Raw genomic sequence first — 21,888 nt, 5'->3', positions numbered from 1 at the left:
TCATGGTTTCTTGTGAAACAGGGAAGACACACACATCATCATTCAAAGTATTCTGCATTAGATTCAGACTGTTTAGGAACTGTGAATAATGTATTAAGTATCATACTTAAATGCATATTTGCAACAAAATAAAAATCACTAGGCTCTCAGTTGAAGAAATATCCTTAAATTGTGGAGGCTTAAGTGGGGAAAATGAACCAAAGCTTTACAGTGTAGAGCAATAATTTTCAACATTTCGTGCATCCAAGAATCACATTGGCAAAGTTGTTTACTAGAAAAATTCCCAAGCCTTGTCCAGAGATTCTCATTCAGTAGTTCATGAGTAGGATCCAGAAGTATACATTTTTATTTAGTTCCTCAGAAATTCTGCCTAAGTACCAAACTTTGAGAAATACTAAAATTATAATAGAAAAAGACCTGGGAGAATTACAAAAATTAACATCAAGTTAAGAACTAGCTGGTAGTAGAGGTATAGCTAACATTATACAAAGATGTAATTGGACTGTATCTCAAGTCGTGAACTGACCATTCAAATAGACTCAGTTTAACTAGTTCTTAGTAAATGTTCTAAAGAGACTTGGAAAAATTATTGAAGCCTGGGAGAAGGGTAGGAATGAACCAAATTGATTAGAAAGCTACTAGAGCTGGAGTTACCATATATAGAGAGAAACTGAGATACTAAAAATGAGGGTTTCTTTGCCCAGATTGCTTGCTTGCTTGCTTGTTTTTTCTTTTTTTAAAAAGAGGTTGATAATAAACTGTCTTGATATATGTATATTATGTATATGAGAATCTGAAATGTCTGAGATAAAGCTCTTGAGATGACCCTGAGGTTCTTTACAATTTCTTCATTTTTTTTTATTAGAATGCCTTTTTCTCCTGTGATGATAAGTGTTACTTTTTTTTAATACAAGAAGGGTAATCTCTCAGTTACTTGATTGAGAAAGAGTCGTCTTGGGTCGTTTCTTTTCCTTGTTCTAGCAGGTTTTATTTTTACCAGATTTTGTTGTTGTCATTTTAATTTCATCATTTCAAGTGGAATAGTTAGCTGGGAAAATTAACCTCAAGTACTTTTTCCTATAGGTGATGTCTCGTTGGGAAGAGTATATTAGCAAAGTGAAAAACAAAGGGACGACACTGCCAGATGTTGCAGAAGTCACCAGTTTCTTCCCTTTTCATGAATACTTTGCAAATGCCCCTCAACCCATTTTTAAAGGCAGATCTTACGAAGAAGACATGGAAATTGCTGAAGGATGTTTCAGGCATATTAAGAAAATCTTTACTCAGCTTGAGGTAAGAGTTTTTAGGTTCTTTTAACTTTTCCTTTAAAGCAGGGATTCTTAACAGGAGGTCAGTGAGCTTGAATTGAAATTTTTTAAAAAAACTACATTGTTCTTGTTGGGATGTGTTGGTGCAGTTGTAATATATTTATTAACTAATACATGGTATAGTGTGAACTTAGTAATGGGTCCCTGTTTTCACCTGACTGGCAAAGGGGTCCGTGGAATAAAAAAGGTTAAGAACCCCTGCTTTAAAGTTTTTAAATTTATTATTATTTTTTACAATGTTCAAATCTAACAGAAGCTATTGTTATTTTTAAGTGAGATTATTTAAAAACATATATATCATTAGTTCAAGAAATAAAGTAAAAATTAAGTTATAAATTGGATTTCCATTATTTTGGCTTCCTGGGATAAAAGTCTTAGACTCTAAAAAAAGAAATGCTTTTCAATCAAGGAATTCAACAATGGTTCTAAGACTGCCACGTGGCCATTCTGAGTTTCTCATGCCCCTTGACCAGTAGCAAAAAGTAAGTTGTCCTGTTAGCCAGGATGATAAATCCTGACTGTTAAGGTGAACTAAGAGTCACTGCTACACAAAAGGGACAGAAAAGAATATTCCTGGAACCCAGGGACCTGCTGAGATACCTTCTAGTTTTTGTATGCCCTATGGCAAACACTATTGGCATATAATAGCAGTACTGTAGAAGGACCATATTCAGGTTCAGATTCCTCAGTTTAGGATTACTCCAGAGCAGAGACTTTGTCTCCATATTTGTATCTTTTAAAAACGATGTGTCCCTACTTCCTAGAACATTACCTGGTACATAATAGATGTTCAGTAAATATCTGATGTATGGGTGGTGGGTAGGTAGAAAGATGATAGGTACAGAAGAATGATAGTTACATAGTAGGATGAGAAATAAAATTTTTAAACTTATAAGACATTATATTATGTTTATGACTATATAACCACAATAAAAGAATAAAAAGTATACTCATTTTATTAATCTAATAATAATTATATTATTATAATTATTGACGGGTGGGAGTAGAGAGGGAAATATATAGGGTACCTTACCTCCTGTTTTTGCAATGTTTTAATTATTTAAAAATCAAGACAAAAATGTTAAATGGTCTGAAGTGAATGAAACAATGTTCAGATTTGGTAAAACTTGATATTGGGTACTCTGCTTAGGCTGGTTTGCCCCTTACATCTATCTATTACCCATCTCTTGCTCCTCTCTATGGGAAATCTCTCCCTGCCCCTCTCCCCCCACCATGTCATCTGACTCCTGGCTGGGTTTAGCCAATGACAGAGGTGGCAGGAGTTGAAGAGAGAAGCCAGGGTATTCCACGTACCCTCTCTTCCTTGAGTTTCATGTCCTCCATGGCTCCAATTTCTCCTGGACTGACCCACTGTGATTCCTGCATGTTCTGTGACTACAGCCCCTAGGCTCTGATAACACTATCTCTTCTACTTTCCTACTCTAGGTATGGTAGCAGCTTCTTGGTGTTGCTAATACCTGGGTTAATTTACCATTCCCTGGTTGGCTTTTCAGCTCTTCCATCACTTGTATAACCAATTCTCCACATTAAATTCCCTTTGTTATAGATGCTTGAAGTAGTTTCTCTTTACCTGGAGAGACCCTGGGTATACAGGTACAGTGGTGATTGATATTTTATTCAGTATTTTGTTTATATTATAAATACTATTTTACCTTATACAAAAAAGTCCAAATTTTAGCTTGAAATCATCTATTGTTTGAACTCAGTACCTAACTAATAATGAACAGAAATATGATTCATTAGGCTTAGATATAGTGATATAGTAAGGATTAGTGGATGGTAAATTTATATTAATCTCTCAGGAATTATCTGATTGGATTATATGAAAGTATGACTGAACTATGTTTATTTTCTTAAAATGGTCTCTTCCTCCTCCTCACTCCAATAGGAATTCAGAGCCTCTGAACTGCTTCGAAGTGGACTGGACAGATCTAAATACCTTTTAGTGAAGGAAGCCAAAATCATTGCTATGACGTGTACTCATGCTGCCTTAAAACGACATGACTTGGTCAAATTAGGTTTCAAGGTAAAGGCTGTTTTAGTTCCTTAATTCATCTATTACCTGTTAATTTTTTGTTACCTTTTTTTTCTTTTTTTAAATTATCTGGACTATTTTCCTTGAGAATTGGTACACCTCTTATTGAAGTTCACTTTTATAATTACTTAAAAATGTCTTTTTTTAAAGTAGATGATGACATTATGTTTATATAATTAGTGAATTCCAAATCTAATTTATCTAAATCTAGTTATCAGTAATGTGTTTATTAAGTAACATTATAACCATGTGATTATCTAAATTCTAGTACTTGTTAAGATAGATTAATTTATTTTCACTAAGTATCATTTACTTGTTTAAATTATTCAAACAGAACTAAAAGCTGTAAAAATACTATTTGACTTTGGATTTTAATATATCTGTATGCTTGCATTATTCACATAGTCACATACCTAATTGCTGGTTATTTGTTCATTCAGTAAATGAGAGCCTTCCATTTGAGGATAGGGAGTATTCTTAGTTGGATTATAAAATGAGAAATTAAAATGGCTTATCACATAATAAAAACAGGAGGAGAGCTGTTAGACAAGATATCTTATTAGCCTGTGGCTCAGTTAAAGTGGAATTAAATGAGCAGTAAATTGGGATTTGCAGGCTCCCTATGATTTTGTTCATGATACTAACTTAAACTCTGATTTTAATTCAAATCATTTAACTTCCCTGCAACTGATTTCTCTGTTGTTATTTGAAAATAGGGTTTGTATACTGGCTTGAATTCAAGGTTAGCAACTTATTTGTTGTTGATGAAAGTAAGTGATAATTTTTAAATGTTATGAGCTCACTGGAAAATAGGTGCTAAATAAATTCAAAGTAATAGAATTAGAATTGTTATTTGGGATGAAAGGTTCCTTGGGTGCAAGGTAGACAAATATAATAATTTATTAAAAGATAGTGTGAACTTACCCTAGTGGTGTGAGCTTACCTTTTGCAAATTATTTGTGAGAATTTTTCACTAAATATTTTCTTCTTGTGCCAGACACAGAAAATATACTTTCAATTTGATATTAAATCTCATATAAATTTAATAACAAAAGAAAATGATGTAATCATAATTAGCATGTTTTGCTTTCATGCAGGCTTTCAAAGTATTACTCATAGCTTATCAAACTTTCATTAGTCATTTTCTGTACTTAAACATCACACTTTATGTCCATATGTATACATTTATAGGCATTTTGAAGTTTTATTTTTATCAAACTTATACATGCATCTGTTTGAGTTTGAAAATCTTGTAAATCTACTTAATGTAGAATAAGAAAGGCTTATTTTCAATTATTTTACAAATGTACAAATGTATTACTGGGAGGATACAGACATTAGACGTTAAACAATAAATGGACAAATAGAATTCCAAATTGTGATGTGCTCTGAGACAAAGAAACAGAGTACTGTGAGATTGGTTTTACACTGGGGAGGTCAGAGAACATCTAATAAAGTAGGTTTTTAAACTGATACTTTAGTACAAGAAGGAGCCAAGTAAACAAAATGTAGAGAAAACAGGTATATTAGGACCTGAGGCAGGAAAGGTTTGCCATTTCTGAAAAACTGCAATAGGTCAGTGTGGTGATACTTAATGAGCAAGGAGAAAGGTGCTAACTGAGGTGTGAATGAAAGGCAGGGACCAGATGTATCCAGGGCTTTGTAAGCCATGTTAAGGAACTTTTCCGGAAGACTATGGTAAGCCAATGAAAGGCTTGAAAACAGAAGGTGACATGATCTGATGTATCTGTTGTGACAGTGATTTAGAGGAGGAAAGACAGGAAGGGGAGGGGCTAATAAGGCAATTGTTTGCAGGCCTCAGAGGAATGGCTTGGACTGGGTAATGGTGGTGGTAGAACTGGATAAAAGTGAATAGATTCAAGAGCTGTTTTCAAAGGTAAAATTGACATGTTTTGGTGAGGAATTGAATGCCCAGGGGTGAGTCAGAAGGGATTGTTTGAGTGCTGGGTAGGATTCATTAGGGGGAAAAAATTACCCCAAACCACCTATGATAAGAATACCAGTAGAGACTGGCCTCATATGTAACTATAAGTTGATTATTGATCATGTAGAACTTAAAGAACTGCCTTGAGATGAGTTGAGATGGCAATATAAGAAATGATACATGAGAGCACCTCAATGTTGAGTTGTATAGTTAAAAAGTTTTCCTTAGATTTAAAGACTTGAATTGGAGAAGTAGGGGCATAATCATGATCATAAATAAAACCATTAAGTTTTCTATTTGAGTAATTTGTATGTTGTTATTTTTATCTGAAATTATTTGTGTTTTTTGGTTGGATTTTTAGAGCTATCTTTTTGACAAGCTTTCTCATTTCTCCCTTTCTCAGTATGACAACATTTTAATGGAGGAGGCTGCTCAGATTCTGGAGATAGAAACTTTTATACCTCTTCTTTTACAGGTAAAAGAAAATAGAATTTAAGAATCTTGGGGGCAGCATCAGATACTACATAGTTTTGGGATGCTGAATGCCACAATTATCTATTTTCAATAAATTTGGTATTTCATTTTAAGCCTGAAACTTCCTTTAATCTATTTAATCTATTCACTAGTTGTTTTCTAGTTTGTATTGTTTCTGAGGGTACTTTTTAAAAATTCATAATTTATCTGTATAAAGTAATTTTGAACACACTTAATCATTGTAATCAAGAAAATTTCATTTGCAATTTGGAGGGTAGATAATTTTTTTTTTCATTTATGTTCACTGAGTACATTATTTTTATTTGAGGCCTAAGTTTTTTGCCTAAATGGTGACATTTAAGAATGTTCCTTACAGTAGCCTTTACTATTTAAGCATTGAAAACAAAATCTGGAATTCCAAATTTAAGAACAGAGGCTACTGTAATTTACAGATAATTGGGTTCTAAAAGTTGTTTTATATGCCAAGTTATTTGGAATTTGGAATGCATTTTATCAATATGTGCGTCAAGGATCAAGATGCATAGAGTAGGAAATTTAAGTAGTAGGAAACTAAAAGAAGATACCGTTTTTGCCAATTTGAAAGGTCAAAACTGGCCCTAGATATTATTCTGATAGATGTTTTCTTTGATGTGTTTTCATTTCCCTTCTTGGTCCTCTTTCTTTCCTTATGTACCCTTTGCACAATGTTGACCTACACTTCACACACCTCTTTGGATTACTCTACCTGTTAAAAAGTACAGTAATTCTATGCTTGCCATCTCAATCCCTCCATCCCCCACTCCCCCACGCACACACCTAGAATCAATCAAGAGCAGTGTCACCTATACTTGGTTCACAAGTCAGTCTTTAGATTCACCAGATTCCTTTTTGTGGAGTTGGTGTATATCGAGAATTTGTAGGCTAATGGAACAGTCTATGAAGAGTTAGACTCTTGTGCAATACCTGGGAGACTAACAGATATATTATTTCAACTATTTTGCCATTTCTTTACTTTCATCTCTAGAATCCTCAGGATGGTTTTAGCCGACTGAAACGATGGATCATGATTGGTGATCATCACCAATTACCTCCAGTCATTAAGAATATGGCTTTTCAGAAGTATTCAAACATGGAGCAGTCTCTCTTTACTCGCTTTGTTCGAGTTGGAGTTCCTACTGTGGACCTCGATGCCCAAGGGAGAGCGAGAGCAAGGTAAAAGAAACAAAGGGAAAAATCACACCTATTTAAGGAAATTAGTTCCTATATTAGTTAGCCAAAGGGATGCTGATGCAAAATACCAGAAATCGGTTGGTTTTTATAAAGGATGTTAATTTTGGGTAGAAGCTTACAATTACTAGGCTATAAAGCGTTAAGTTACTTCCCTCCCCAAAATCTTTGCCATGTGTTGGAGCAAGATGGCTGCCAACGTCTGCCAGGGTTTGGGCTTCCTGGGTTTGGGCTTCTTGGGTTTGGGCTTCTCTTCCTGGTGCTTGCTTCTCTCTGGGCTCAGGATTCCTCTCTTCCCAGGTCTTGCTTCTCTCTGGGCTCAGGGTTCCTCTCCTCCCAGGGCTTGCTTCTCTTTCCTCACAACCAAGCTCCTCTGTGTGCTTACTTCCTGGCCTCCAGTTCAAGACTCCAGCATCAAAATCTCCAACATCAAAATTCTAGCATCAAAGCTCCAACTCTGTCCTTTGCCATGTTTTTATCTGTGAGTCCCTACCCACCAGTGGGTGGGGACTCAACACCCTCCTGACATGGTCCAATCAAAGCCCTAATCGTAATTTAATCATGCCCAGGTACAGACCAGTTTACAAATATAATCCAGTATCTATTTTTGGAATTCATAACTATATCAAACTGCTGCAGTTCCCGTGATCCAATATTTCTCAGCATCTTCTAGATGGGCTCTTAGCATTCCCTCCTATCCAGTAACTTGCCATCTACAAACTGAAAGCACCTTTATTGCCTTCTGAATGAAATATGAGTGACAAAAATTATTTTCTTTCATATTTTATTCATCGAGATTAATTTAGGTGATTGATTAAGGTCTTCTCTATCTCTTCCCTTTTTTTAATGTCCTCGGGTGATATATAGTTATTATAATTTTGAAATCTAAGGCAAAGCTGAACAAGAGAACATACCAAGTCTTAACTCACTTCACAAATGCACAGACCCCATGTTGTAATTGCTATAAATGTATAGAGTCTTACCCAATTTTTTAAGTTTTGGAGTAAAGATAACATTTTGGTAATGTTAATGTTCTGACCCTTGGTTACTTGAAGTTAGGGAGGTTGAAAAAGCATTGTTGCTAAAAAAGTAAGTAGATATGGCTGATGTGAACATTAAAAGAAAGCCCAGTTCCTTAGAAACCCCCTTATGTATATTAAAAGGAATGTTTGCATTGCTAATTTTTCCCTTGGGGGGGATTTATCTTTGGAAGCTTGTGCAATCTCTACAATTGGCGATACAAGAATCTGGGTAACTTACCACATGTGCAACTCTTGCCGGAGTTTAGTACAGCAAATGCTGGATTGCTGTATGACTTCCAACTCATTAACGTTGAAGATTTTCAGGGAGTAGGAGAGTCTGAACCTAACCCTTACTTTTATCAGGTAAGAAAAATATGCAACTTTTAAGTTTATTTTGTATTTGTCTGGCTGAATTACTACCTAAATTGGTTGTCATTTGACTAATTATTGAAAAAAGAAAAATTAGATCCCTACCTCATATACAGCACAAAAAAATTCAAATTTTGGGTCAGTTGAAGACATACATACTAAAGAAAAGAAATAGAAAAAAAATATTTATTTGAAAGCACAATTGTCAGTATTTAAAAACAATGACTTGAATTTTAAATGTATTTCACACTCCTATAAATCACTTAAAAAATCAACATACCAACAGAAAAATGTGATAAAGACAAGAATATATTATTCACAAAAGAAGACATTTTACACTTATGCTATTAATGGTGGGTAAATTGTTAGTATGTATCAAATATTCACACTTCTAGGAATTTATTCTAAATAATTAATTGGGCAAGTTTGCAAAGATTTCTATGCTAAAGTGTTCATCACATCATTTTCTTTTACTATAAATTAATTTGGAAATGAGAAACAACTTAGATGCCTTTCGGTGGAGATTAATTACATTATTGCCTTATTCAATTTTTGATATACTTAATACCACTAACAAGGATAATAGTATACCTTTGTTAACTGACAGAACAAATATTGATATTATAGTAAATGAATAAAAAAAGCAGGTTGTAAAGCAGTATCTATAGTATTCCATTTTATTTTTTAAAAGGAAGAGTAAAACATAGATATCTATACAAAAAAATCTAGCAGGATGTACAACAAAAGATTAATGGTCTTTGGATGGTAGTATTTGTAGTGCTTTTAAATTTCTTCCATTTTTCTTGTCATAGAGCAAAATATCCAATGTATGTTACTATTTAAATTAGAGCTCTTGCATTACACATGTTAAGTATTGTATATCACTGGCTTAAATGTGTATATGTATATACAGCTCATGAGGATCTTATTTTCCCATTAAATATTTGATTATATTAAATCAAATTACTCTTTACTTGTATTTTTAAAGCCTGAGAGCAGATGTGACCTTTAAATGACAACTTTAGAAATAGTAGAACCTAACTCAATAAGTAATGTCTTTCTTGGTAAGCATTTTGGAATGCTGTTAAGTAGTCTACGAGTGTTCTGATGTTTTCATCTCATAGTCATTTTTGGAATCTTTCTTCTGAGTCAGTTTCATTACCTAATCCATCCATTGTATTAATCTGCAACATTAGTCTGAGTTCTTGCTTTCATTTAAATTTTCTGGTTCTTTGGAAGACTGTGTAAATCTTTCCATTTTATATCTTGGTAGCAAACTACATTTATATAAGCAATGACTCTAATTCAGGAAAAAGAACAAATTGGGAATCATGGAAATGACCATAATAATAACAAAGGCTCAAATTTAGTTTTCAAGACAAGAGTATTTTTGGCAAGACTGATAGATACAATGAGTCCTCAACAAACAGAACCTATTTCTTTATCACATTAAAAATTAATGTTGCCCAGCTTGGTACTCTGTCCAAAGTCATACATGAAGTATTAACAGTAAAACAATATGAATTACATTTTATCCAACATTTCAAACTCATTCCAAATAAGTCAAGTCCTCTACATTTATTCCTTTATCTATCTGTTCATCTTCTACTTCTCCGAAACTAATTCTTCAAATGTTACCTACCAATTTAATACAGAGTGCTCTTATTTTGGGGAGAAAACTCTTCAGAAATATCTTTAGTAACATCATCATTTGAAAGTATATTTCTTGAAACAGTGAAAACTCATCAATATGTAATGTAATGAATAAAAAAAACAGATAAATCTGGGTAATAATGTTTGTCATCAAATCCAGGATATAAATTATTTTTAAGGTCTGCCTATAATATTTCTGTTGCCTTTACATGAAATCCAGATTCCTCTCCAAAGTCTGTTGTCACATGTTGAAGCATGATGGCGGCCAATCTCTGTGAGGATTCAGCCTTCCTCTCTCAGCTACAGGCCGGCATAGGGCTTATTTCTTTCTGGGCTTTTTCAGCACTACAAACTATAGGGCAAGTGGCTTATCTTTCGTCCTGGGGCCACAGGATCAAAGTTCTCTCCTCTGTCATGTCTGTGGAGCTCTTTCTCCCTTCCTCTGTGTATCTTCTCTGTGTCTTCTTGAGGGAATGTCTGTTTCTGTCAGCCCACCAAGGGAATGAGGACTCAAGCCTGAGTCATGCCATACTCACATGGTAGAATCAAAGCCCTAGTCTTGATTTAATCAAATAAACATAAAACCTTTGGATTTAATTCTGTCAAAGGGTATCACACCCAGAGGAACAGACCAGTTTACAAACATAATACCTTTTTTTGGAATTCATAAACAATATCAAACTGCTACATTATCTTTTTTATTTTTCTGTCCTGTTTATGTTCTCATTTTAGTTTCGTCTCTCATCTAGTACTTTTGAACTTTGTTTCTAAGTTTTTTTTAAACATCAGTTTTATTGATATATATTAATAAAACATACATTTCTCGTTATGCTCAATGAATAAATTGTGCTAGATTAACCATTATTTCTATAAAATTGAAAGCAAAAGGAAATAAATGCACAGTCTGATTATGTTTGTATTACAGAATCTCGGAGAGGCAGAATATGTAGTAGCACTTTTTATGTACATGTGTCTACTTGGCTACCCTGCTGATAAGATCAGTATTCTAACGACATATAATGGGCAAAAACATCTCATTCGTGACATCATCAATAGACGTTGTGGCAGCAATCCATTGATTGGAAGACCAAATAAGGTAACTTCATGCATACAGTATGTTCTCTTACTCATCATATTAGAAGATAGAAGGTTCATATTTATTATGAGTTCTTTATATTGTTGTACTTTGTGTCTTTGCTATCTCCTTTTTAAGATATACAGGGACATGAAATAATGGGGGCCTTCAATAACTTTCTGGCAATCCTATCTGATAGTTTTGACTGGTTTGCTGTGAACTTCTATCTCAACTACCACAGTGAAGAGTTTGTTAATAATAATCTGAAGTAAATGTTTTAGAAGTTCTTGTTGATGAAATTATGAATAACTACATTATAATTTATGTACTGTTATTGTATAAACATAAACTGTAGAATATTTTGGTTCTTTTTTTGCAAAGGTGTAATGTATACTACATTTTTATGCTTTTTTATTTTCATGTGATATGGAGTAATAGCAAATAAAAAGGAAGAACTTGGTTTTAATAAAAGGTTAAATAAATAAGAAAGAATAACAAAACAAATACAGTATTATTAATGACAAAAATAGAACTTTGGCTGTGAACCTGGCTATATTAATTAGTTCTTTTACCTTTTCTTTAAAATCATCCAAAAGTAACAAAGAAAAATGTGAGGAGAAGGACACAAACTCAATTTTCAGTGAGATGACATAGATCAGGTGACTAAGACCAGGCAGAAAACAGTGGAGGAAAAGAAGTGAGGGTGATCCGCCTTGAAAGTGCCAGTAAAAGTATACTTTCCAATGGTGAGAAGAATGCTGTGAAGTGTAAAAATCATATCCCTATTATCCAAAAATGAATGTAGTTCCTGATCCCACATTGTTTCAAAGAAGCCTATTTATAAGCTTGTCTTTACAAAAAGTAGACTACCAGTGCAGTAGCAAAAAGGACTGTTTGATGGAAAGAGGGTCTTTTGCAAAACAACCCTGCTCATCCCAGTTTAACCTCTTGCAAGCCACTAATCCATGAAAATACCATTTATTCAATGATGAACAGTAAAAAGGGAACCAACATATAATCCGTTTATGTAGGGGAAAATGAGAAAAGAACATCAAAACATACAGACAAGATACACGCTCCAGAAAATATGTTGAACTGAAACAGGTGAAATAAAGAAACTGTTTCTGTGAAGGAAGCCTGCAAAGCAGAAATGCAAGAATTCAGGAAGAGATAACATGTATTATGGAAATAAATAAAACAAAATCAGAAATGAAGACAAAATTGGAAGTAATAAAAGAGACACTGTATAATATAACCATAAGAGATATAAAGAATGAAAATGAAAAACTAAGAATTTAGAAACATACAAAGGTTAGAAATAGAAGGGACTCAATTTCAGAGTCTTTTCATTTATAAATAACAGCAAAACTTAACTCATTTAACTATCAAGGAACATTACTATGTCTTATAATAAGATTGAAGTTAGCTCTAGACTTCAGTTATAGTGTAGCTAAAAGATGACATCAAGAACCCAGGTTCAGGGAAGCAGACTTGGTCCAATGGATAGGGCGTCCACCTACCGCATGGGAGGTCCACAGTTCAAACCCCGGGCCTCCTTGACCCCTGTGGAGCTGGCCCATGCACAGCGCTGATGTGCTCAAGGAGTGCCGTGCCACTCAGGGGTGTCCCCCGCGTAGGGGAGCCCCACGCGCAAAGAGTGCGCCCCGTAAGGAGAGCTGCCCAGCATGAAAGGAAGTGCAGCCTGCCCAAGAATGGCTCTGCGCACACGGAGAGCTGACACAACAAGATGATGCAACAAAAAAGAAACACAGATTCCCGGTGCCGCTGATAAGGATAGAAGTGGTCACAGAAGAACACACAGTGAATGGACACAGAGAGCAGACAACTGGGGGAGGGGGGAATGGGAGAGGTGGGAAGGGGAGAGAAATTTTTAAAAATAATCTTAAAAAAAAAAAAAAAGAACCCAGGTTCATAAGTCTTACACTCTCATTTAAAATTTGTAATTTCTTTCGATCTGTTTTTCTATTTATTTTACAATTAAGGACTTTTTAACAGCTTAAAAAAAAGCCATTGATTTTACACATAGATAGATCAAATGGTATGTAAATATGTCTCAGTAAAACTGCTAGAATAACTAATAAATAATTGTTCAAAAATACCCAGAAATAGCAGCTGTGTACAGCAGGGGAAATAGATAGGGAAATGAGAAATTTTCTTTTTATTATTATTATTATTATTATTATTATTATTGAAATAATGAAAATGCTACTATAATGTTTGAAGTGATGAATGCACAACTCTGTGATTATGCCAGATACCATTGGTTGTGCACTTCGGATAAATTGTATGCTTTATTAATATATATCAATAAAATTGATTTGTTTAAAAAAAAAAAGGTTCATTTTAACCCTCTGTTCTGCCATTCTCAGATTCCTAATGATTAGGATGGCAACAGAATTTCCAGGTATAACATCCACACATAGCTGCAAAGGACTTATATGCAGACTATATAAATTCCTATAAAACTCATTATTAAATAAGTCATCCCAATACAGCATTGGTGACTGAATTAGACATGTCTTGCATGAAGATATATAAATGGCCAGTAAGCATATGAAATGATGCTTACCATCATTCATTGTCAGATAAATTCAAATTATAACTACAGTGAGATGCTACTGCACACCATTAGAATGGCTAACATTAAAAAGATTGACAGTATACCAAATGTTGGCAAGGATGTGGCGCAACTGAAACTCTGGAACTGTAACATTCCTGGTGAAAGTATAAAGTGGCACAGCAACTTTGGAGGACAGGTGTCAGTTTCTTATAAAGATAAATATACAGTTATTTTACAGCTTGGCCATTTCGTCCCTAGGTATTTATCTAATAGAAAGGAAATATGTGTCCACAAAAATATTTGTGCATGAGTGTTCATTGCAGCTTTATTTGAAATAGCCTTAAACCAGAAACATCTCCATGAACAAGTGAATAGGTAAATAATTTAATGGAGTACTACTGAACAATAAAGTACAAACTTCTAATGTACACAACACAGGGATGAATCTCAAAAACATGCTGAGTGAAAGAAACAAGACAAAAGAGAGTATACACTTCATGGTTCCATTTTTATGGAATTGTAGAACTGGCAAAAATTAATCTATAGTGCCAGCAGATGAGTGGTTATCTGGGCCTAGGAATGCATGGAGGATAATGTGTTTTACTACAAAGAGGACTGGGGGTATTTTTGAGAATGACAGATATCTTGAATGTGGTAATGGTTACATGGGCAGATAGGGTGTCAAAATTCATCAAATTGTATGCTTAAAGTGGGTGCATTTTATAGTATATAAATTATACCTTAATAAAATTGATTTTAAAAGAAAAGAAATTTTGTACAAACTTCCTAAAAGTAGGGATCATGCATGGTTTGTGCAGTGTACACATTTAACTTTTTGTTGAATTATTGAAAAAAGGATAAACACCTGAGTGCCAGTATTAGATTCTGAAATCTTCCTGAACCTTCTTATTTGTATGCATATTTTCAAACTGAAAAAAAAGTACTAAGAAGATTAATTTTTTTTGATGGGGGAATGCTGTAGTTGAGTCCAAGGGATATGTTATTTAAGTAATAAATAAGCGATAGATCTATTGCTGGACATCAAACCTGAGATACCAGTTAATAAGCTAGACACGGTCATTTCTTCATGGAGCTTGGCAGTCTAGTGGGGGAAGACTGTGAATTCCACAAATTATTTAATTAGAATTATGTTAAGCAAAGGTAAAGAAGAGTGCTGTATGTGTGAATAACATAGGAACAAAACCTAATGAGGTTACTGTGTTTTTTCATAGCATTCAATAGTTTTACTCTTTCAATGCCAAGTTTTAGTTGTGTTTCTTTTGGGTTTGGTGATTTCAAGGGCAAATTGGTTGCTTTTAATCTATTATTAAAATGATATCTAGAGTCTTTTTATTGTGCTTTTAAGATACCATATATTCCTTTTTTTCTTCCTAGGTGACAACTGTTGACAGATTTCAAGGTCAACAGAATGATTATATTCTTCTTTCTTTAGTACGAACCAGGGCAGTGGGCCATTTGAGGTATGTAAAGAAAAAAAATGTTCTTAATATTTTTAAGTTTACTAACTACTTCAGTTTTTAACTTCTTTGGCAAAGTCAGTTTACTTTTTTTTTAAGTTTAAATTATTCTTATGACAGCTTTTAGTGCTTTTTATTGAAATGTGACAAAACCAGATTCTTTGTATGGTTAACTTTTGCCATTGCTACTGAATTTTTTTTCTTAAATGTTATTTCACTCTTCAGTAACGTGTAGAGATAACATTTTACCCTAAAACCTTAACATTATTCGGCCTATATCTGTTGGAAACAACATCAGAAATTGAAAGTGGTCAAAAGTCTCTAGAGCAGGGGTTCTTAATCTTTTTTCTTCCGTGGACTCCTTTGCCAGTCAGGTAAAAACCACGGACCCCTTACTAAGTCCACACTATGTTATGTATTAATTTAAGAAATATATCACACCCACACCAACACATCCCCACAAGAATAATGTTTTTTTGAATTTCAATTCAAGCCCATGGACCCATTGTTATTAACCCCTGCTCTAGAATAAATTTTTTATTGCATCAAGTTTCTGATCTTCACCCCCACCCACACAGTCTTTCAGCTTTAGTGTTAAAGCCATTTATTCTCCTTGGATTAAGAATTATCAAAACAATCAATAAACTGTTTTTATCATTTTTTTGTAATGTATTTATGTAGTAATGATTTATAGAAATAACTTCTTATTGCAAAGTAGTCATTTAGTTTTATTTAAACCTTTATCTCATATGACTTATTAGCAAAACTATAAGGAGAGTTCATTTTATTATTTTATTTAGTGAGTATAAAAAGAAAATAACCCAAACTCTCATACATCGTCATTAAGTCAAGATAGAGTTGGAGCTTAACCTAGTGATCAGGTTCCATTAGACTGATAACATTAATGTAAGAATATTCAAAGCTGTAATGTTCAAGAAATTGTTTCAAGATTATAGCATTATTTAAAAAAAAAAAAAAAAACAGTTTATTTTTGTTTATTTGAGTGTCAAGTATGTATTTGGATGCTAACTTTCCAAAAAAGCAGCTTCTTTTCCACATTAAGATTTATAGCCACTGTCTGAGTGGGCCATCATTATGATTTACAGAATTAAAACCTGAAAAACCTAACAATATGAATATATGAGTACTGCTCCATTTTTTTTCTCTGTGATACTTCATCATTTTCAATTTCCTGTTACTTTAGTTCTATTCTGTTCGTTATCTAATTTTTCTTGAAACCTTTTAAGACATCTAGAAGATGGCAATGATGATAAAAATACTGCAAATTCCTATAAATTAAGGGTTAAAAAAGAGCCTGGTTTCTATATTGTCTTGCATATCAGAATTCTCAGAGCTTGGGAGTGGATGTGACTCAAGTGGTTGAGTGCCCACCTCCCACATGGGAAGTCCCAAGTTCAATCCCCCAGTGTTTCCTAAAAAACAAATGAGAAAATGAACTCAGGGGAGCTTACAGTGCTCAGTAGTTGAGCACCAGCTTCCCACATACAAGGTCCCAGACTCAGTCCCTGACCCTGGTACCTTAAACAAAATTTTTTTTCCAAGGAAAATACCTTTATGCAAAGAAATTGATCTTGGTATTTGCCAAATTTTCCTTTTGAAAGTATATCTTCCTCATTGGGAAAGTTGTCAAAGCACAGTAAAAATGTCAATTTGTCTATTATTTATGGTTATAAATCCCCAGACAGCTTATCTAGAATTTTATTAAACTCTCCATAGAACTTTTGATTTGTAGAACTAATCCTTCATATCCATTCTTTTCTAATAACTTGGAAAATACTGGCTTTTCAAGTTTCAAGAGAGCAAGGAAACCTGTTTCTTGCCAATTTCATTTTATTTTTTATAATAGCTTTAGGTGAGCTATAATTCATGCCTTAAAATTCACCCTTTTTAAGTGTATAGTTCAATGGGTTTTAGTATATTCACAGAGTTGTGAATATCACTAAAATCAATTTTAGAACATTTTTGTCAGCCCAACAAGAAACCATACATCCATTAGCAATCATTATCCCTACCCTCACCTTCAAGCTCCGGACAGTCCCATTCTACTTTCTGTCCCTATAGGTTTGCCTATCCTAGACAGTACAAATAAATGGAGTCTTACAATATGTGATCTATTGCGACTGGCTTCTTTCACTCAGTAAAATGTTTTCAAGAGTAATCTTTTTTTTTTTTTTAAGCACTCATCAGTATGTGCTATTCCTTATTATTGCTGAATAATACTCCATTGTATGGATAAACCAAATTTTATCCATTGATCAGTTGACGGATATTTGAGTTGTTTCTACTTTTGGCTATTATGAATGATGCTGCATGTACAGTTTTTGTGTGGACATTGTGTTAGTCTGCCAAAGGGTTCCTGATGCAAAATACCAGAAATCTGTTGGTTTTTATAGATGGTATTTATTTGGGGTAAAATCTTACAGTTACAAGACCCTAAAGAGTCCAACTCAAAATTGTTTTCTTACCAAAGTCAGTTGCCACATATTGAAGCAAGATAGTCACTGATCTCTCTGAGAGGGTTCAGCCTTCTCTGGCCTTCCTCTCTCTCAGCCACAGGATGGCACAGGAATTATGCCCCAGAGGGGCTTCCTGTCTCAGTCTAGGCTCTCTTCCCAAGGTCACCTGTAAACTGTCAGGCAAATGGTTCATCTCTCCCCAGAGCTAAAGCTCTGGGGAGAGAAATAGCTTTATTATTATAGCTCTGGGGAGAGAAATAGCTTTAGCTATTTGAAACTTCTCCTTCCGGTCACATGGCAGGATCAAAAATGACAGGTTCTCTCCTCTGTGTGTCTTCATAGTGAGTGTCTGTTTATATTAGCGTACCAAGGGGGCGGAGACTCAACCTGAGTAAGGCCTTACTGCCAAGGTTGAATCAAAGCCCTAATCTTAACAGGTAATTTAATTAAGGACAGCTCCACTGAATCTAATGCAATCAAAGGGTATCACACCCCGAGGAATAGTTTACAGATATAATCTTTCTCTTTTTGGGATTCACAAAAATAATCTCAAACTGTCACCAACATGCTTTCAGTGCTCTTGGGTTTATACCTAGGAATGGATTTGGCAACTCTGTTTAACCTTTTGAGGAACTGCCACACTGTTTTCCAAAGCACCTGCCATTTTTCTTTATTTACTTTCTTATCACTAATTGGGTAGGAACCAGACTAATTCAGCTTGAGTTCCAGAGACCTGTTTTAGGGCATTATGGAGCTTTTTAGGAGCCAGAATAGCAAGATTTGTCTTGTCCCTTTTTCAGCATTCTTTTTCCGCCCAATTGATTTGGACAGCCAGATTCCAGTAGAAGTGCTGTGATCTGTTCAAAGCAAAACAGTGAGGCTACAACTTTCCTGTGTTGTTTCCTCAAAGGTTCTATCAAAGTGATAGCTTTGTTTTTTAACAATGCATAAAAACTGACTTCTGGGACTAAGAAAGAAGTTGGTAGTCGTCATTGCACTGGTTTCAAGATACAGATCCAAGGAGCTCTGCCTGACCATCCTGCCAGCCTTTGCGTTTTTGCCTAGTTGTTTTTTAGGTTCATAGGATTTGGTCGTTCATTTAACAAATAATTTCAGATCCATTATTATATTGCAGTGTGCTGGGTTCCAATATTTATGATCCCTGCCCTCATGTAACTTACAGTACAGTGGGGTAGATACTAAGTTTATCTTTGGAAGATACCTTCATTTGATACTACAGAATTACAGTACAGTGGGGTAGATACTAAGTTTATCTTTGGAAGATACCTTCATTTGATACTACAGAATATTTCAGTTTTAGTCCAGCTTTTTTCATATACAATAGAGATCAAGCTTAATAAAGCCACTTCACTGCACTGTGGTACTAAAAACTAGAGAGAAAAGTTTCCTCAAGGCGACCAGTGCAGCATCAGTAAATAGTACCATGTCAGTGTTTGCCTAGATACATAGTCCCCAACTAACTATGTTTAGGCACAGCAGCTGCAAGGTTGCTCTCTAAGGACTACCTGGCAGGAATTTCCCATAAGGAAACTCACACACAGAGTTTTTCTTTCAGAGACCAAGCTGCTCTTCTCCCCACAACCCCTTCTTGTACATCAGCCTTAAATTTATACAGAGTATAGAAAGAAGATGAAAAGAGGCTTTTTAATCCCAGTTATATGTTCAAGAAGACATGTCATTGTTATTTCATAATTCTGGATGTGAAAGAGAGAACTAAACATAGAATAAAATGGTTACCATATAAACAGCAGTTTAGATCACATACCTCCATCTCCTTACTCCCTATTTTTTTGTCTTAGAATTAAGGGTTTTCTTTTTTGTTGTTGTTTTGATTTTTATTTTTACATATTAAAAAAATTTTATCGAGGTAAAATTCACATACAAAAATGAACCATTTTGAAGTGAACAATTCATTAGCATTTAGTATATTCATAATGTTATGCAAACACCATCTCCATCTAGTTCCAAAGCATTTTCATCGCCCCAAAAGGAACTCCATCCTCATTAAACAGTTGCTCTCCATTCCCCCCTCCCCCCCGGTCCCCAGCAACCAAAGTTATTAACTTCTAACTCATAGTTCCTTAAAATTTTGACTGAGATTTCATGTTAAGCATTTCTAAAGCTACTTATAGTTTCCACTGTTGGAAGCACCAACCTAAGGGCTCTAAGGGAATATGGAGAAAATAAAGAACAATTTGGTTTCCAGTAATCCAGAAGATATTTCCTTCATGAATCCAATGTGTCACAAAACAAAGATTCCTCAAAGCTACTGGAAAAGGGATGTTTTTCCAAGTTTACATGGGTCAAAACTCCCACCTAAACAAGTATCCCTTAATTATGTTGGAGGGGGCAGAGGGAGAAGGATGAGAATCAGTTCTTCTCCATACACATATGTAACTGATGTTATGTACTGATATCGTATTGTTCCTCTTGATAAGGGAAATTAGATTCCTATCAGAGCCATAAGTCACCATAGAAAATGAGGCTAAAATATATCCTGTATAGTGCAAAGACAAAGAATAACCATTAGGTTTACATTCCAATTCCTGGTTGTCTGATTGGTTAATAGATAGTCTTTGTAACATTAGGCCTCTGCAGTACTTTCAGGGATTAGGAGTGATTATAACAGAGTTTATTATTCTTCATGAAACTCTTTCTATTTGTAGAGTACCCACAAATGTAAGTAGCCACATAGAAGCATCTCAAGGAAAAAACTGCCCTCTGTATTTGAAATCAAAATCATCTTTCCTCACTAAAGCACATTTTAACTAATAGTGAAGTAAAATTAGATGTAAAATGTAGCCCCTCTTTTATAAATATATTTGATTCAAGCCTCTTTTTAAAAAAATTGATACTATTTTAAAACATAAGTCAGAGAAAACCGATGTCATTTATTAGAAAACCAACTTCACGTATAGTTATATCAGTCAGTTTAGTCATTTTTATTATTATAGGCTAGGCATTAAGCCTAGATACCAGAGTAAAATACATGAGTAAGCACTGGTACTATTATATTAAGTTATTTTATATCATACTAAGTTATATTATATTGTCTTGTATTATATTATGTTATACTACATTTACATGTGTATGCATATATTATAAATAAGTATAAAACAATGTAGTCAGAATTATCAAGGATATAAAATTTGACCTTGATGGATGGAGCCTGGGAAGTTGGTAGACAAAGAAGTAGAGGCAGAGTTGGCTCTGATCAAAGCAGTAACTGTAGTGCTTAGTTACTTTTTTGGCCCTTTTAGTCAGTGCCTAGAGGCATATAAGAAAGCATTAACTTATTGGTTTATTAGTCAGCATAACATTAAGTGGTCCCTTTTGTGTTTAAATTTTTTTTTTTCAAATTCTCATTTTATTCATTTTTTAAAAAATATTACATTCAAAAAATATGAGGTCCCCATTCACCCCCACCGCCCCCACCCCACCACTCCCCACAGTAACACTCTCCCCCATCATCATGACACATCCATTGCATCTGGTGAGTACATCTCTGGGCATCGCTGCACCCCATGGCCTGTGGTCCACACCATAGCCCACACTCTCCCACGTGCCATCCAGTGGGCCATGGGAGGACATACAATGTCCAGCAATTGTCCCTGCAGCACCACCCAGGAAACTCCAAGTCCCAAAAATGCCTCCACATCTCATCTCTTCCATTCCCCGCACCGCACCCAGAAGCCACCATGGCCACTTTTCCCACACCAATGCCACATTTTCTCGATTATTAACCACAATAGTTCATGAATAGAATATCATTAAGTCCACTCTAATCCTTACTGTATTCCTCCTTCCTGTGGACCTTGGCTTGGTTGTGTCCATTCCACATCTATGTCAAGAGGGGGCTTAGATTCCACATGGATACTGGATGCAATCTGCCTGCTTTCAGTTGTAGGCACTCTAGTGTCCATGGTGTGGTGGTTGACATTCTTCAACTCCGGCAAGGACCAGGAAGGAATGAGGGTCCAACAGTGAGCCCCTGATACTAATGACTATGCTTGTGAGCCTGTGCACCTGAAATAAGAACAAGGCCTGGAGCAGCAGTGTGCCTAAGAGTTACCTCCTGAGAGCCTCCGTGTTGCTCAAATGTGGCCAGTCTCGAAGCCAAACTCAGCATGTAAATGCAATCCCCCAGCATGGGACATGACACCCGGGGATGTGTTTAAATTT

At 34.9% G+C, this 21,888-nt stretch overlaps 1 protein-coding gene across 1 annotated transcript in view; it reads left to right on the top strand.

Moving 5' to 3' along the window:
- The window catches only part of AQR (aquarius intron-binding spliceosomal factor), a 163,023-nt gene that overhangs the window by 132,695 nt on the left and 8,440 nt on the right, over window positions 1-21,888 (top strand). The window contains exons 26-32 of the mRNA XM_058293866.2: window positions 1,084-1,293; window positions 3,238-3,375; window positions 5,733-5,804; window positions 6,828-7,015; window positions 8,244-8,415; window positions 11,000-11,170; window positions 15,126-15,211. Of these exons, the coding sequence (XP_058149849.1) occupies window positions 1,084-1,293; window positions 3,238-3,375; window positions 5,733-5,804; window positions 6,828-7,015; window positions 8,244-8,415; window positions 11,000-11,170; window positions 15,126-15,211 (1,037 nt within the window). The remainder of the gene's footprint in view (window positions 1-1,083; window positions 1,294-3,237; window positions 3,376-5,732; window positions 5,805-6,827; window positions 7,016-8,243; window positions 8,416-10,999; window positions 11,171-15,125; window positions 15,212-21,888) is intronic.

Source organism: Dasypus novemcinctus, chromosome 3 (assembly GCF_030445035.2).
Source record: "Dasypus novemcinctus isolate mDasNov1 chromosome 3, mDasNov1.1.hap2, whole genome shotgun sequence".
Lineage (NCBI taxonomy): Eukaryota > Metazoa > Chordata > Mammalia > Cingulata > Dasypodidae > Dasypus > Dasypus novemcinctus.
This window is presented reverse-complemented; position numbering and strand designations above follow the sequence as displayed.